The 14,870-nt window shown below is 44.1% G+C and overlaps 1 protein-coding gene across 3 annotated transcripts in view; it reads right to left on the bottom strand.

Moving 5' to 3' along the window:
• Positions 1–14,649, bottom strand: part of LOC126537722 (uncharacterized) — a 55,046-nt gene extending 40,397 nt beyond the window's left edge. For 2 of the 3 annotated variants that reach the window (XM_055074476.1, XM_072287536.1), the window contains exons 1-4: positions 14,431–14,649; positions 7,002–7,040; positions 1,974–2,012; positions 11–49 (exon numbers count right to left, since the gene is read on the bottom strand). In XM_055074476.1, the coding sequence (XP_054930451.1) occupies positions 11–49; positions 1,974–2,012; positions 7,002–7,040; positions 14,431–14,482 (169 nt within the window). In that variant the 5' untranslated portion in view covers positions 14,483–14,649. The remainder of the gene's footprint in view (positions 1–10; positions 50–1,973; positions 2,013–7,001; positions 7,041–14,430) is intronic. The other variant, XM_055074477.1, reaches the window with a different exon arrangement.
• Positions 14,650–14,870: the final 221 nt, after the last annotated feature.

The following is a 14,870-nucleotide window of genomic DNA, read 5'->3' as shown; positions in this document are numbered from 1 at the left end:
TTTGCCTTACCATTTCCATTTTCTGTCGCCGTCGAAACTTGAGGTGGGTCTGCACGCAATAAATTTACATTTGCACAATATGAAACGATGTTATTTGAAGGCAGCATTGTGCAATCTTAGTGCAATCCGGTCAGGCGAACTACATTTGTACAAGTTAAAAAGTCATAAAAACAGAGCTCAAAATGATTGTTTGCTATAAACTATTGTAACATTTACCTCTAAAATTTCTATCGTACGTGTATTCTTTCTGCCGAAAAGGCGGTTCTGATGTCGCATTGATATTTGAAAGACAACGAAAATTAGAGCTTGTTAGGGTTCGTCATGCCTCATTAGCTCCCATCCACGAGTTTGCGCAAAGGAGCGAATTGCGTACCTTGATCTCACTGGTGCTCGACTTCTTAGTGTATACCACAGAAGCCAGTCGCAATGACCATATCTCCTTAAATTCCGCATTGAAAGGTATCAGTGACTGGTGCAATAAGTGGAAAATGAAAATAAACTACAGCAAGACTATGTCTATAAGTGTAACCAACAAGAATAAGAATTGACACTCCTACGATTAAGAGATTGATGGTAAGGTCATAAGCCGTGGAAATCCCATTAAGTGCGTTGGAATTACCATATTGAGTGACCCTAACTGGAAAGCACCCATAAACAACATATGGCATCAGCTTGAAAAAGCTCTGGTACTTCAGGCGAAAGTTAAAACTTGCCGCTCAAAAACTAAATTAGCTGCTTATTTAACGCTTGTTCGTTCCACATTAGAGTACGCGAGCGTCGTGTGGGATCCGTTAAAAAAATCTGGTAGATATATTAGAAAAAATTCAAAGAAGAGCAGCAAAGCTCATCTTGTCAAAATATCGTTCAACCGACTCCGCAGCTGAAATGCTCAGGAAGCTCAACCTACCTCTACTTTACGAACGCAGAAGGATAGCTAGACAAAAATTTCTTTATCTGATTCGCCATAACTGATTTAACCTTAATACACAGCAGTACATCAAACAGCGTCTGTCTTGAACAGTAAGAAGCAGCAACCAAGAGCAAATTCGACCCATTTCAGCACGAATAAATGTACGTAAGTACTCGTTCTTCTCGCCCAGAACAATATAAGAATGGAACGCGTTGCCACATGAATTACTAACACTAGACACTGTACGTAAATTTGAAACCACACTAATAAACTTTTTTACCTAGATTAGAAGTACTGAGCTACTACTTTCATCATGGTAATTTGTCTAATTAAAAACTTATGTTCTGGTTGTAATACACATTGGTATTCCTGCGGCTGTGGTACATTCGATGCCACGCTGATGTAATTTGTCTTTTGCTTCTTCTTGCATTGTATTGTGCCTTGTTGTGCATAGGCCTCATCTGGTTTGTTCTAGACGGCGGCATCACTGCTATCTTGTTTCGTTTGTCTTGCAACCGCCCTGTAACGGCCTTCGGGAAAGAGTATGGATAAATAAAAATGAATAAAAATTGCCATCCAAAGCGAGCGTGCGCTGCGGAATAATGTCGACTGAAGTAGAAACCGGAGCTTCCCGTTTCTCAAAAATGTCACGCCATGTAGATGTAGCTTTATTATTTATTTCATCGTCTTACTAACTCGTCGAATAAGTTAGCCAAGTGAACATCACATGTTTCTGATATTTATGAACAAAGCGCTGTTTTGTAGAGGAAACTAGAGAGAACATAATATTTTGTTTTATTGGTTGAAAGTTTGATACGTTCCACGTGGAGAGAAAAAGTTACTTGGGCAAACTCATAGAAAAAGAAATTTCTGTCAGCAGTGACGATGTGCTCTAAGTGTGCCATGAAAATTCTCGGCGGGCGTTTTGTTCTAAAAGTTGCTTTGTGAAAGTTTCATAGCTAGACAGCGAACGAAGTTCAGGACTCAATATGTGTATGCTGCTAATTATGTGCATTCTTGAGATTTGCAATCGAAATTATGATTAATTGTCAACTTAACTTACCAGATTCGGTTGCTGGCTTTTTCTCAGGTCCTGTATCCTCTACAAATTAGTTGCAGAATAGAATTATGTTATTAAAGGAATTTATTCCTTCGCTAACATGCCGTACGGAGCTTTTAGCAAAATTAGTATGCGCAATACACTTTGTTATATTTTAAAATGCAACGGAAAGGTAGGTGAAAAATTTTATGTTAGGGTTGGTTGTAAAGCGTCAGTGTTGTGACTTGTAAATAATTTCTATAGATTCGTCAGTTTCCCTAGGGTGGTCCTTTAAAATCGCTGGTCGAAATGTGGGTATGTTTACCATTAGTCAGTATTTAAAGAAATGAAGTTTTCTCCCAATTGTTGAAAGATAATATCCGCGCTATTTTTCTTGTAGTTTCATATTCAATGAAAACTATTCTTACTACATTTAGGTAAAGCGCCGCTATAACTAATTGTAATCTATTTGATATTGAAAATGCAATTTACGCAGATTCCTCTAACTTCAGGGGGGAATACACACCTCATTCAGGTTCAGCATTCTATAATTGCGTACACTAACCGCGAGTTACTCCACTGTCCCTTATTTTGCTCGGTTCTCCCTCGGTACTAGGACAATGGAAAGGCCATCGAAGGTTGTCGTGTCGGGGGGACCAGCTGGTTTGCTGAAAGTGAGATATATAGCTCCAACGGCGGACTTAAGCAACTCTTACAAGGGCATGCGAGTTACACTGAGATATTCATTGATGAACTTGGAAATACAGGAGTGGGCATTTTAATATCATGGCAACGTATAGTAATTGCGTCAGAAATGAAATTGCAATCAATTGAAGCATTTTAGTAAAAAAACATCGGTTTGCTCAGTGACACCAGGAAGACTTTTGTTTACGCTTTATGATTTACGGTCTGATATACAGTTTACAAGTACATGCCATGATTATGCTGAGTGCCTCCGTAGTGAACAAGTGAAATCTGCAAATTCGTATTGTTTCCCTCAATAGCAAGCTTATATATCGTCTCAGTTATCGGGTGGAAGTCTGCGTGTGAGTTAAGGGCACATAGATTTAGTTTATTGGAAATTGCACTACAATAAAACATATATTTCGGGCCTTGAACGGCACACAGTCTTAAATCACTGACAGCCGAGACTTCATTAGGAGTGTTCCCATGGTCACGACCTGCCAGTGTACGTTGTAGCACAGGAATATCAGAGTGCATTGCTAACCTCAAGCAGCTTTTTCTTTATGCTAAATACATATCCAGAGGTCTACAAATGATGATCGTTGAATACGATATCTACTAATGGTATATTCTTTCACATTTATTCACTTTTTATTCAAACATGGAGGCCTCCATTGCCACTAAGAGAAACACTTATTTTACATGCACTATTTACGGGTCGGAGCACGTGACGAAGATAGCAAAATGTCAGTCCGACCCGCGGCAGAGGTGAAGCAGGCGTTAAGCGGCATGCATAAATTAAAGAATTGGCAGTGACCTGAGTCACCTGATTCTCTTCGGGCCGATCCCGAAGATGATCAATGCCGGGCCGACCCGCGGCACACGTGCAGTTCACATTAAGGGGCCCACATAGACAGCTTCGCTTGTGATCCTTCTTCACAGAGCGGAAGGGCACTGAGCTATTTTATGTGGTGTCACGGCCATTTCCGTTACCATCATTCGGTCACGCCGCCGGCTGCAACATCGGATTTGCGTAATGGAGCATATAATGCTTCCGCATTAAAAATTGGTAAATTTCGCTCTGGGGGGAATCAAACCCGGGCCACTGGGATGCGAGACGAGCACGCTTCCCCGACGCCAGAGCGCTCCACGATTGTGGTTGCCTAAAGGTGTGCCTAGTTTATGCGCCATTGCACGCGTCCCCTCGCAGCCATCTGTCTGAACAAACATGTGGCCTGTGCGTGCGTTATTGAGCACGTGACAGCGCCACCAACGGGGAAGGAGGTAACGTCATCAGTGTCTTGCATAAAATAAGTAGAAATAAAGAAGATAGTAGATTGTATAACAACGGTAATTAGTACTAATTGCGAGTCATTAAGATTTAAAGTGAAATGAAGTGGATGAAGGAGGACGTAGGTGAAATAGGGTTGCGAAGTTATAGTAAGGGAACCAAGGTGGAGTAAAATGAATTTACGTGAAACAACATGAATCAAGGTGAGTTAAAGTGCATTAAGGTGGAATAAGATGACTTACGGTGGCTTAAGGGATATTTCAACGTTTTTCTGTTGCTTTCGCACTCAATAACGCAAAAGTACTCAGGTGACTGTCAATTTTTTTATTTCTCCATGCCGCAATCTTTTTTACCTTCCAGCATTCTTTCTTCTTTTGTGCGAAGCTTGTACACAGCGAGCATTGTGTTTTTTGGTTGTTCGCTTTATTTGTATTGATTTTCTTTCGTACAGAGAGTGAGAAATTAGGCAGCGTGCTCAGTCCGAATGTATAGCTCGGGTCCGTTTACACATAGAATATGTTTTCGTAACATCGTTTGTTAAGCGTAACAGAGCTGTGCGCATAAATGAACGGCTGGTCCTGCAAGCAGATGCATTCGTGCGTGAGGTTTTGAGCGTCTGAATATTAATATGCTGTCCTAAAGCGGTCGGTAAAGACAGACCTCCTCTTCTACCGCCTCTCTCTCTCCGTGCCGGCATCAAAGGGGGCTCCAGCTATAGATGTGCTAGGTAATTCCTCTGTTGTCTACGGCATTAAACAAGAAACACTCCTTATATTTCCTTCTTACAGCAAGTATGCCCTTTCCCGCACATCAACGCTTTCTTAAAGAGTAAAGCCATCAAGCAGCGTTCGGCAATTCGCGTGTGTTGGGAAATCTCGTCGGCGGTATAAGCAATTTTCTTAAATGCTGAGCATTTCTTGGCGAATATTTGCCACTTTGACAGTCGGTCAGTCGGTCGGTCGGTCGGTCGGTCGGTCGGTCGGTCGGTCGGTCGGTCGGTCGGTCGGTCGGTCGGTCGGTCGGTCGGTCAGTCGGTCGGTCGGTCGGTCGGTCGGTCGGTCGGTCGGTCGGTCGGTCCGTCCGTCCGTCCGTCCGTCCGTCCACCCGTCGGTCCGTCGGTCGGTCGGTCCGTCCGTCCGTCCGTCCGTCCGTCCACCCGTCGGTCCGTCGGTCGGTCAGCCCATCCGTCCGTCCATCCGTCCGTTTTTCTGTCTGTCTGTCTGTCTGTCTGTCTGTCTGTCTGTCTGTCTGTCTGTCTGTCTGTCTGTCTGTCTGTCTGTCTGTCTGTCTGTCTGTCTGTCTGTCTGTCTGTCTGTCTGTCTGTCTGTCTGTCTGTCTGTCTGTCTGTCTGTCTGTCTGTCTGTCTGTCTGTCTGTCTGTCTGTCTGTCTGTCTGTCTGTCTGTCTGTCTGTCTGTCTGTCTGTCTGTCTGTCTGTCTGTCTGTCTGTCTGTCTGTCTGTCTGTCTGTCTGTCTGTCTGTCTGTCTGTCTGTCTGTCTGTCTGTCTGTCTGTCTGTCTGTCTGTCTGTCTGTCTGTCTGTCTGTCTGTCTGTCTGTCTGTCTGTCTGTCTGTCTGTCTGTCTGTCTGTCTGTCTGTCTGTCTGTCTGTCTGTCTGTCTGTCTGTCTGTCTGTCTGTCTCTCTGTCTGTCTGTCTGTCTGTCTGTCTGTCTGTCTGTCTGTCTGTCTGTCTGTCTGTCTGTCTGTCTGTCTGTCTGTCTGTCTGTCTGTCTGTCTGTCTGTCTGTCTGTCTGTCTGTCTGTCTGTCTGTCTAGCCGCCTACGCCTTGGTGCTCTCATGGTCGTTTCGTTAACTATGTACGAAAATTGGCGTAGCATGAAAACAGTGTACCGTGAACATAAATGATCGCTGATGGCATGAATATAATATTTTTGTCATGTAGGTCAGGAAACAGCTGCCTATGTCTTGGTGCTCTCACGGTCCTTTCGCTAACTTGGTATGTACGACAATTGGCATAGTATAACAAGAGCGTATGAAGAACATAAATGATAGCTCATGACATTTGTGTCATGTAGGTCATGGAACAGCCGCCTACGTCTTGGTACGTACCAAAATTGGAATAGTATAACAAAAGTGTATGACGAACATGAATGATAGGTGATAACATGCGTGTCATGTAGGTCATGAAAGAGCCGCCTACCTCTTTATGCTCTCATGGTCGTTTCATTAACTTGATATGTACCAAAATTGGCATAGTAAGACAAGAGTGCATGACCAACATAAATGATGAGCCATGACATGAATGTCATGATATGTGTGTCATGTAGGTCGTGATACCGCCGCCTAAATCTTGCTGCTCTCCTGGTCGTTTCGTTAACTTAGGATGTACCAAATTTGGCACACTATGACAAGAGTGTATGACAAACATAACCGACGGGCCACCACATTAATGTCACGACATGCGTGTCATGTAGGCTGTGAAAGAACCGCCTACATCTTGGAGCTCTCATGATAGTTTTGTGAATTTGGTATATGTACCAAATTGGCTTAACATGGGGAAGGCAGGAGACGGCAATTCCATCGATGGTCAAAACGAGAACAAGGTGAAATCAGGAGCCAACATTTCTACAAGTTGACTTCTCTTCTTCAGGGCCTTGAAGAAGACAAGTCCACTTGTCGAAAAATTGGCTTAGTATGATAAGAGTGTATGACAAACCTAAGTGATGGGCCAGGACATGAATGTATTCTAGGTCTTGGTGCTTTCATGGTCGTTTCTTTAACTTTGTAGGTTCGTCGCCCACTGCTTGGCATAACATCGGTTGCCAGAGTGCGTGTGATCTGCCGCCTTTCTTATGGGCAACCACATTACACTTATTTATTTGTCTACCTGCACTGCTTTTTGTTATGGCTTCGGCCGATCAAGGTGATAATAAAAGAAATGAAAAAAAAATCTCAGATTTAATTACTGTTTATTTGAAACAGCAATGGAGTATGTTCGTTCCACCAGCTGTCGTCCTGACAAAAGAACGCAGCATTCACAAATAAAAAGAAATAAGAACAGTAGTTGTAAATGCCCGAACGGATAAACAGAAAAAGTGCATACAAATTGCTTAACTTACCTGGCTTAGGCTCCACTCCTTGAACGTGAGATGTGTTTTCTGTAAATAGATAACCAGTAAATATAATAAAAAATAGGCACTCGACATCGCAAACTCACAGCGCGAGCAATAAGCAGTGTATTTCCAGTAAAATCAGGAACATTAGATAAGCATTCAAAGAAGGCAGAAAAAAAGATATTTGGCATTCTATTAGGTGAAGTAAGAAGATGACACAGTTTCGCTATAAATCGTTATGCTTTTTGCCCAGAGCTTTAAGCTTTTAGTTTTTTTTTCCGCTTTCAATTGGAAGTCAATATTGTAATGATTCCTCTCCGACGTCCTCTCAATTTGTTACACTATCGTAGCTCTATCACGTAATGTTTTTACAGATACTGGAAGCCATAGCTCAGGCACCAGAAACAAGTACCATACAGGGTGCTTCTCGTAATTTGAACCAAAGCTGTAAGGAAAGTGGTTAAATTCACCTGAATGAAACCGATTACATGTGGTTTGCCATCATGTTGAGTTACTTAGAGTATATTTTATATCTCGCTTGATTAGTTCATTATCTAAGATCAGATATGCGAAACTTTTCATATTCAGTTTAGGGCAATGTGCGTTTCATTACTTTGTAGAGGCGAGTCAGAAAAAAAAAAAACAGGATCAAGCTTATTATGACGACGTACATGCTACGTGGTGATTTTTTTCCGGAGTGTAGTAAAGAAAGCCTACTAAATATAAAATGAAACATGTGCACAGGTTCCACTAGTGGGGCAAGGCTGGGTCACAGCGGGCTATTTCCAGCTTTTACTCAGTATTGCTAGGTTTCGCTAAGTTTTGCGAGCTTACCCTTGGCTTGGCTAGGCTTATACCAAGCGTTGCTAGGTTTTGTTGAGTCTTACGAGGTTATGCATAGCTTAACTATGCTGTTACTAAGTGCCGCCAAGATTTGCTAAGTTTCGCCAAGTTTTTGCGAGGTCATACATGGCCAGGCCGGTAAGCCACACAAGCCCCAGCCCCCCCCCCCCCCCCCTCCGCCCCCCAAGCCACAAGCATACAATCCACAGTACATGTATCACAATTTATTATGTACAGTGCTTCAGTACCAGTTGTCATCAGCGTGGATCCGGTCCTCGTCCTCGACGACCGACCGTCATCGTGGTCGTCATCGGAATCGATGGCGTCGGGGAAGGCTTCGCGAAGGACTTGCAAGGCAGAGAGAGCTCTTGTGTTCAAAGTTCCGCACCGAGCTCACCGTGGAGAGATTCACGTCGAACAAGAGCCGGCCACAGATGCGGCAGCTCTGGCCGAACTCTATGCCAAGGAATTCGCGCTGGAATAGGCCGTTCGCACCCTCCAGTGTCGGCGGGGATGACGCTTGAAGTTTTCGAGCAGTCGCAGGCCAGGATTGCTTTCTCGGTGAAGTCGAGCGTTCAGGTGTCGACTCTCACGTTTCCTGAACTGAAACTGAGAATGCTCGAGTCAGCGTCACCGAAGCTGCGGCTAACACCGCAGCTTCCGCGCGATGTTCCGGATCAGCTCCGCGGCGACGCATCGCTTCTCGCTTGGCAGCACGGCACTCTTCCTCGTAAGCTGCTTCTTCTTCGGGCGTCCGGATTTTCTCCGGTCTTCCCGGAGGCAGCAGCCCAAACGCGCGGAGTAGAGGAGGCGAGAGGTATGCCGCCGCGCCTGCCCGAGCTTTTATTTGCATATGATGTCACTACTCCGCCCTACGCGTGTGGGGAGCGAGGAGGTTACGTGACTCGGCGCTATCGCAGGTGGTTGCTACGGAACGCGAGGTGGCGCACAGCTGGGCTGTTTCCTGGTAACGCTGCACGACGGCACAAAACCGTAAACAGTTCCGCTGTTAAAAACCGCGTGACTGCGCTCATGCGCTGTCGCATTGCAGTGCTCTCCACCGTGCATAGAGCGAAAGAACCGTACACGCTCAGAAAAAATACACCGTTAGGGGTGTAAGTCTGCCACAAAGCAATAATCATCGTCTGCCTTGCTTGCATTTCCTTCCTTGAAAATGCCACGCCCGCTACTTTTCTGTCGGGAATGCTTGTCATGTTGATAACGAGCGTGCTGTTCGTTACTGGGGAAGTACTGGGCTAGCAGTGCCAAAGAAAGAAGACAAGACAGATGACGTTTATTGTTGTGTGGCAAGATACAACTCAAAGGGTGTAATTTTGTTTTAGAGTGTACGTGCGGACCGCGGCGAGGTAAGCGGCCGCGGCTCTAGGAATCTGCTTCACAGTGTCACAGCATCTCTGATGGTGGCACACATAAAGAAAGTGCCGTGTTCTCTGATAAGCGATAGGTTATATATCTGATCCTGCGTTTTTACATAACTTTATTGGCACTGTGACTTTATACCGGATTTGAATATTCGCGTAAGCCTTCATAACGCCGGGCTGAGTTTATCGTTACTCTCTCTACTGGTTTTTCTAGTTGTTCCATCCGGACCTAGAGCTTAGTTTTATTGAGGTAAATATTTACCTGAGAAGTCTTCGCCTGCATAGCCATTGTTATATTGTCTACCTCCATAAGGTTATCAATTCAATATAGTTTATCGGAGCTGCGATTATAGGCTTTCGGCATTATAGAGCCTCGTAGCGCTAGTCCATACGGCAGCGCGCGTACGTCGCTTCGAAGACTAGGTCTACTGGATGGGAGTAGCCAACGAAGTTCTCCTTCCTGCGTTGGCGAAATTTCCAGTTGCTGTCGCAGTTGCCTTTAGCACCCGTAAGCGGATTAGCACATCCATGCGCTGGACACAGGGGACGTACATGTACCTCGCTTGTCACAGCTGGCATTGCGCGCTTACTAACCTCTGGCTACCGTACTGAAGGACAAGGTCAAACGAGAAAGGCCCTACATAGCACCTCGCATATGATGACGGTCATTAGCAATCTAGTCCCACTGCACACTCCACATACAGATATATGTGCTTATTATTGCAGCTTTACATTTACAGCAAAGCTGTTCGTCAACAAGAAACGCTCGAAAGCGCTATCTCCGTGGTAGTATGAAGTATTTTTCAGAGCTTTTATTTACAGCAACGTAGAATATCTTTGAGCTCACAGGCAGGAAAGCTTTTTCGAGTGGAGGGAATAATGATAAACCCGGTGAAAATGCCTAAATCGTTTGTTATTGGGCTACTTAGAGACTGTGTATGAAACGCTACAAACTTACCAACCGCCGTAGAAAACCTAATGGATACAGACAATGTATATATACGGAGAATGGGGCCTACGTTAAGGGTTGACCTTACCGAAAGTTCGAAGTGGGGAGTGGAATTGCCCCATCTGTGCAAACTTACTAGCTGCTGCGTTCTAGAGCTTTTTTTATTTCAAGAAACCCCTAAAGGCCCTCACAACGAGGGTATTACATAGGGGGGTGACAAAAATTCAACAAACATATAGTAAAGCGTATTCAAGGAATAGGCAACAAGAATAAAAAAAAAAAGTAGAACAGCAACACTTAATTAGACATAATGAAAAAACGCAACATAATAAAGAGAACACAAGAATACATACATATATATATACATATATATATATTACACATATATGCAAAATCAAACAAAACTAGAAGGAAAGCTACTCATCGCATTCATTCTTTAGAAGCTCATGAAATTTAGACGTATTCATTTCAGTTGCGATTGAAGCAGGCAGCTGGTTCCACTCAATTATTGTTTTGGGTATGAATGATTTCGCAAAAGATGAAGTGCGGCAAATGATGCGTTTGATCTTGAAAGGATGGTCACGGCGTGGAAAGACCGCCGATGGTGATTGAAAGAAATCATCATGAAGCAAGGGATGATGGTAAATTTTGTGAAAAAGTGTTAAGCGAGCAAGTTTGCGACGATGGGAAAGGTTATCAAGACCAGCACGAGCCTTTAACACTGTGACGCTAGTGAAACGTGAGTAATCTGAAAAAATGAAACGTATTTGCGTATTTGCGTAAATGCGTATTTACGAAACGACTACAAAGTTGGCCTCATGCCTTGAAAGAAGTCGTAGTTTCGTTAACAAAGCATCGATTGAGATACGAATGCGTAGACAGATATACGAAGTAAGGATCGTAGTTTTGTGGGTCGCACACCCTTGCTTACATTAGATTCTAAATTAAGAAATGTAGCGTCAGCGCATACTTCAGGGAAGCATGCGCCCGTCCATGTCATTACTCGTCCGTGTCTTTTTTAGCGCAGTTCCCTTCCTTAAGTAAGCATGAACACATCATACTCGATGACAGCGAACAATGACTAAAAACGCTATGGTCTATCGCTTCAGCGCAATGTGAGCGGTGAAAACGCAGCACGCACAAAGGTGTCAGCCGTCGAACCACTTAGATTCAACCGCCAAAGCAAATCGCTTTCAAGATAGCGCGCGCGCATCCGCACAGTGCGCAGTTGCGACCGGAGCAGAAGGCCCGTCCCCCTCCCTCCTCTCTCCCGGGCCCCATGCACGCGACGGAAGATGGCGCCTTTCCTCCCCTCTTTTTAGAGTCACTGGAAAAGATTTCAGAGTACCGCAAAGGTCTGGATTTGACTGGCAACACTGAGCGGCCACCGCCATATACCTTCCAAGCCGACTGCGTCGCGGGAAGGCCGCCGTGTTGGAAGAGCTTGATATTCGGTGGCACGTCGGGTTGAGTGTTTACTGAAGTACAAATACTTTGTGCCCGGAGATAATGGTTGCTAAGGGCGAAAATAAAATGTTATTTTGCGCGAAGTAATGCAGACGATGGTTGTTTTGCACGCCGATCCTGTATACTGCTGGAACTGTGCGTCGATTGTGGGTTGCAGCTTAGCGCTGCTATCGGGAGCTTACGCACGCGTTTTTTTTTGTTCCACTTCCGCGGAGCGAGCTACGAAAGAAACATTTCGTCACTTCGAGCAGGAATCAGGCAACCTTGTGCTTTTGGGCATGAACATCGTGGACCACCGCCGGCTTCTATTGAATGTTTCCAAGCAGGACGAAACTAACACCTGACAGTGTCACAGGCACCTACGTTCATTGTATAATTTCACAAGCTAAATCGGATACATTTAATTTATTTTGTAAACAGATACCGTGCGTTCTCGATTCTGCCGGGCGACTTCGTCGGCCGTATACGCACGACACACTGCGACTGCCGTGTGCGCACCGGTGTTCGGCCGTGATCGTAAGACGATCTGTGCACAGCAGGCGTAAAAACCATATTCGATGACCATTTTGCGCACTAAATCTTGCGGAAGGCCAATATGAGACATTTCCGTGTTTACAGCAATGTATACGTACTTCTGTACACTGATAATGAGCGAGAGTTTGCTAGATTGTGATTTATGAACGCGGCTGTCTAGTGCGTTCATGAGTGGCTACTCTTGTCAACTTATTTATGACTGCTTTCTTAGACTGCCAAGATTTTCTGCCTGTGTAAACAAAAAAGCACGAACGCCCGCTGGTGACGCAGCACTTTTTTTTGCGAAGTTACATAGGCGATGTATAAAATTCTTGTGCTTTTAGACGAGAAGAGAGGGAGTTAACCAAGGGACCCGACTATTATTAGTCATATCATGAGAGGCAAAGAAACACTGACACTAAGGACAACATAGGGGAAATTACTTGTGTTTAATAAATGAAATAAAGAAACGATAAGTTAATGGAAATTAAAGTGGATGAAAAACCTAATTGCCGCAGGTGGAAACCGAACCCACAACCTTCGCATTTCGCGTGCAATGCTCTACCAATTGAGCTACCGCGGCGCTGTTTCCCATCCACTTTCTTGGGTATTTATGTGTCCTAGTAGAACCCTACTCTTCTACTTAGAAGCTCAACCATATATGTGCCCTTGCAAGGGTTATTTACTTCTTAACATTTTCGGGGCATCAAGCAGTAGTTGACTTTGGTTGTTTCGGAAGAAGCGGTAGAACATCTGCTAATCCGGTAACGGGGACCCAGAGAAGCCAGAGTGCCTCGAGATAAGCCTTCATTTTACACAGAACCAGATCTAACGTCGTCCGTTACCGACTGTCCCTTCCTCCAGGTCGTAAGTAGTGTACATGTGCTTGTTCCCCTCTACTGGCTTTTCCCTCTCGAAGTAAGGATTTACCACCTTGGGACTAGGGAAAGCCAATGCTTTAAGTGAATGCACCTTGAAGGTATTCTAATGTGCTACTTATGTGTTCTTCAGCTGTCGTAAATATGTATTCATATTCCTTCTTTCCTATTTCGGCCCCCTCACCACCGCTTACTCCTTATCAGCAAGCCACACTTGACCTGAAGAGGCGGTTGGTTAGCAAAATCGTCCTGCAGCGTAGCCCAATTACCATTCGATACGCACTGGAGCTGCATTCATGTCACCCTTTCAGACTCTAATACCCACACCAGACAAGTATTTTAAAGTTTTTACGTGATTCCGAACATTTAAAGAAATTCTGGGTGACGCCTTTATCAGAAAAAGCGATATTCGCCCCACCGATAGGTGGGCCCCTCCTATCTATGAGGTATCGCAACTGATATGGCCACCAGACGGTAGGGCAGACACAGTTGGGCAGGTCACTAGAGAGTGCCTGCCATGTCTCTTGAGTTGCACTGTTCGGCAATTGTGTTTTGATTTTGAAGGTGAAGTTCTCTGCAATTTTTTACATCAGAAAGTTACCAGCGTCATTTTTCGGCAGGTCTTCAAGCAAAAGGGAACTCACTGGACGTTAAGGTTCAAACCTCGCAACAGCAATGATCGTTTCAATATTGAAATGCTGAAATTCATGATAAGCTGAAAAGTTGCTATCTCGAGTTCTTCGCAATTGACTTGTGCTTTAGGAAAACTACGATATGATTACGGTAACCAAAGTAGAAAGGTACAATGTTAGCTGAAAGGTTATGTATTTAATGCATCATGTTGAGATAATTCAATGGAGCAGCATGGAGAAGAGTTCATGGTAAAGTAGTGTTATAATAGTAGTATTGTTCTTACCAGCAACGCTTTCGGAATATCCTCGGCCTAAACATGAGAACATACAGTGGCGTTTCTCGTTTTTTTTTCTTTTTAACGCTCTATGGACGACTAATGCAAGTGGTGCTAATTATGCGCTACCTCTAAGTCGATCAACCTTAACCAGTCACTGGTTTTAATTCATCAACTGCAACATGTTCATAAACCAGCTACTTGAATTTCATAGATTGAAATTGCTGTGAAAACATAGCTCACCGAAAATCAACCAAAATTTCTCATGTAGGATATTTTTTTAAAAATTAGCAACACGCCCAGATGCTATTGTTTTGTATCCTTCATTTTGATTATTTAGAGGTTGTAGCCGAAACACCAATTATAGCGCGGACTATGTTTCTCATCAAGCTTGCGCAAGCAATCCCTGCTGAAAGACTTTCTGGTAAATTAAAAATAATGGAGCTTTGGGCTAGCTTAGGCATCTGACTATATTTTGGAGAATAAATATACTCACCCAAAATGCCTGATATAATGTAGAAGACGAAAACGACAGAACGTGAATGCATAGTAATAGGACGATGCCAGTTGACTCTTATATTTACACTTTAGACGGCAGTATTCAAGTGTCTCTCCGGGTAGCTATCACGCTATTCGTTTTGTCTCCTTCCGACCATTCGAAAACGTGCAGGTGTCGTCAAGCACTTGAGTGGCAAGGCTATAAAAATAAACTGCCTCGGTAACTGCGTCCACTGCTAGTACTGTTTATTACAGGTCAACCAGGCTTTCACAATGTACACATTTCTGAAGCATCACTCCTTCGAGGTCTAAAAGACTTCAGACATGAAACAATGATCCTATCTATCAAGTTTTGCGAAACTACACTGCCAATCTTTTCAAAAAGGAGCAGTTTGACAATGCCACTACGTTTTGTTTGCAGCTTTCCGCTAAGCAGTC

Source organism: Dermacentor andersoni, chromosome 4, assembly GCF_023375885.2.
Source record: "Dermacentor andersoni chromosome 4, qqDerAnde1_hic_scaffold, whole genome shotgun sequence".
Lineage (NCBI taxonomy): Eukaryota > Metazoa > Arthropoda > Arachnida > Ixodida > Ixodidae > Dermacentor > Dermacentor andersoni.
The sequence above is the reverse complement of the archived record's forward strand: the minus strand, read 5'-3'. Positions and strand labels throughout refer to the sequence as shown.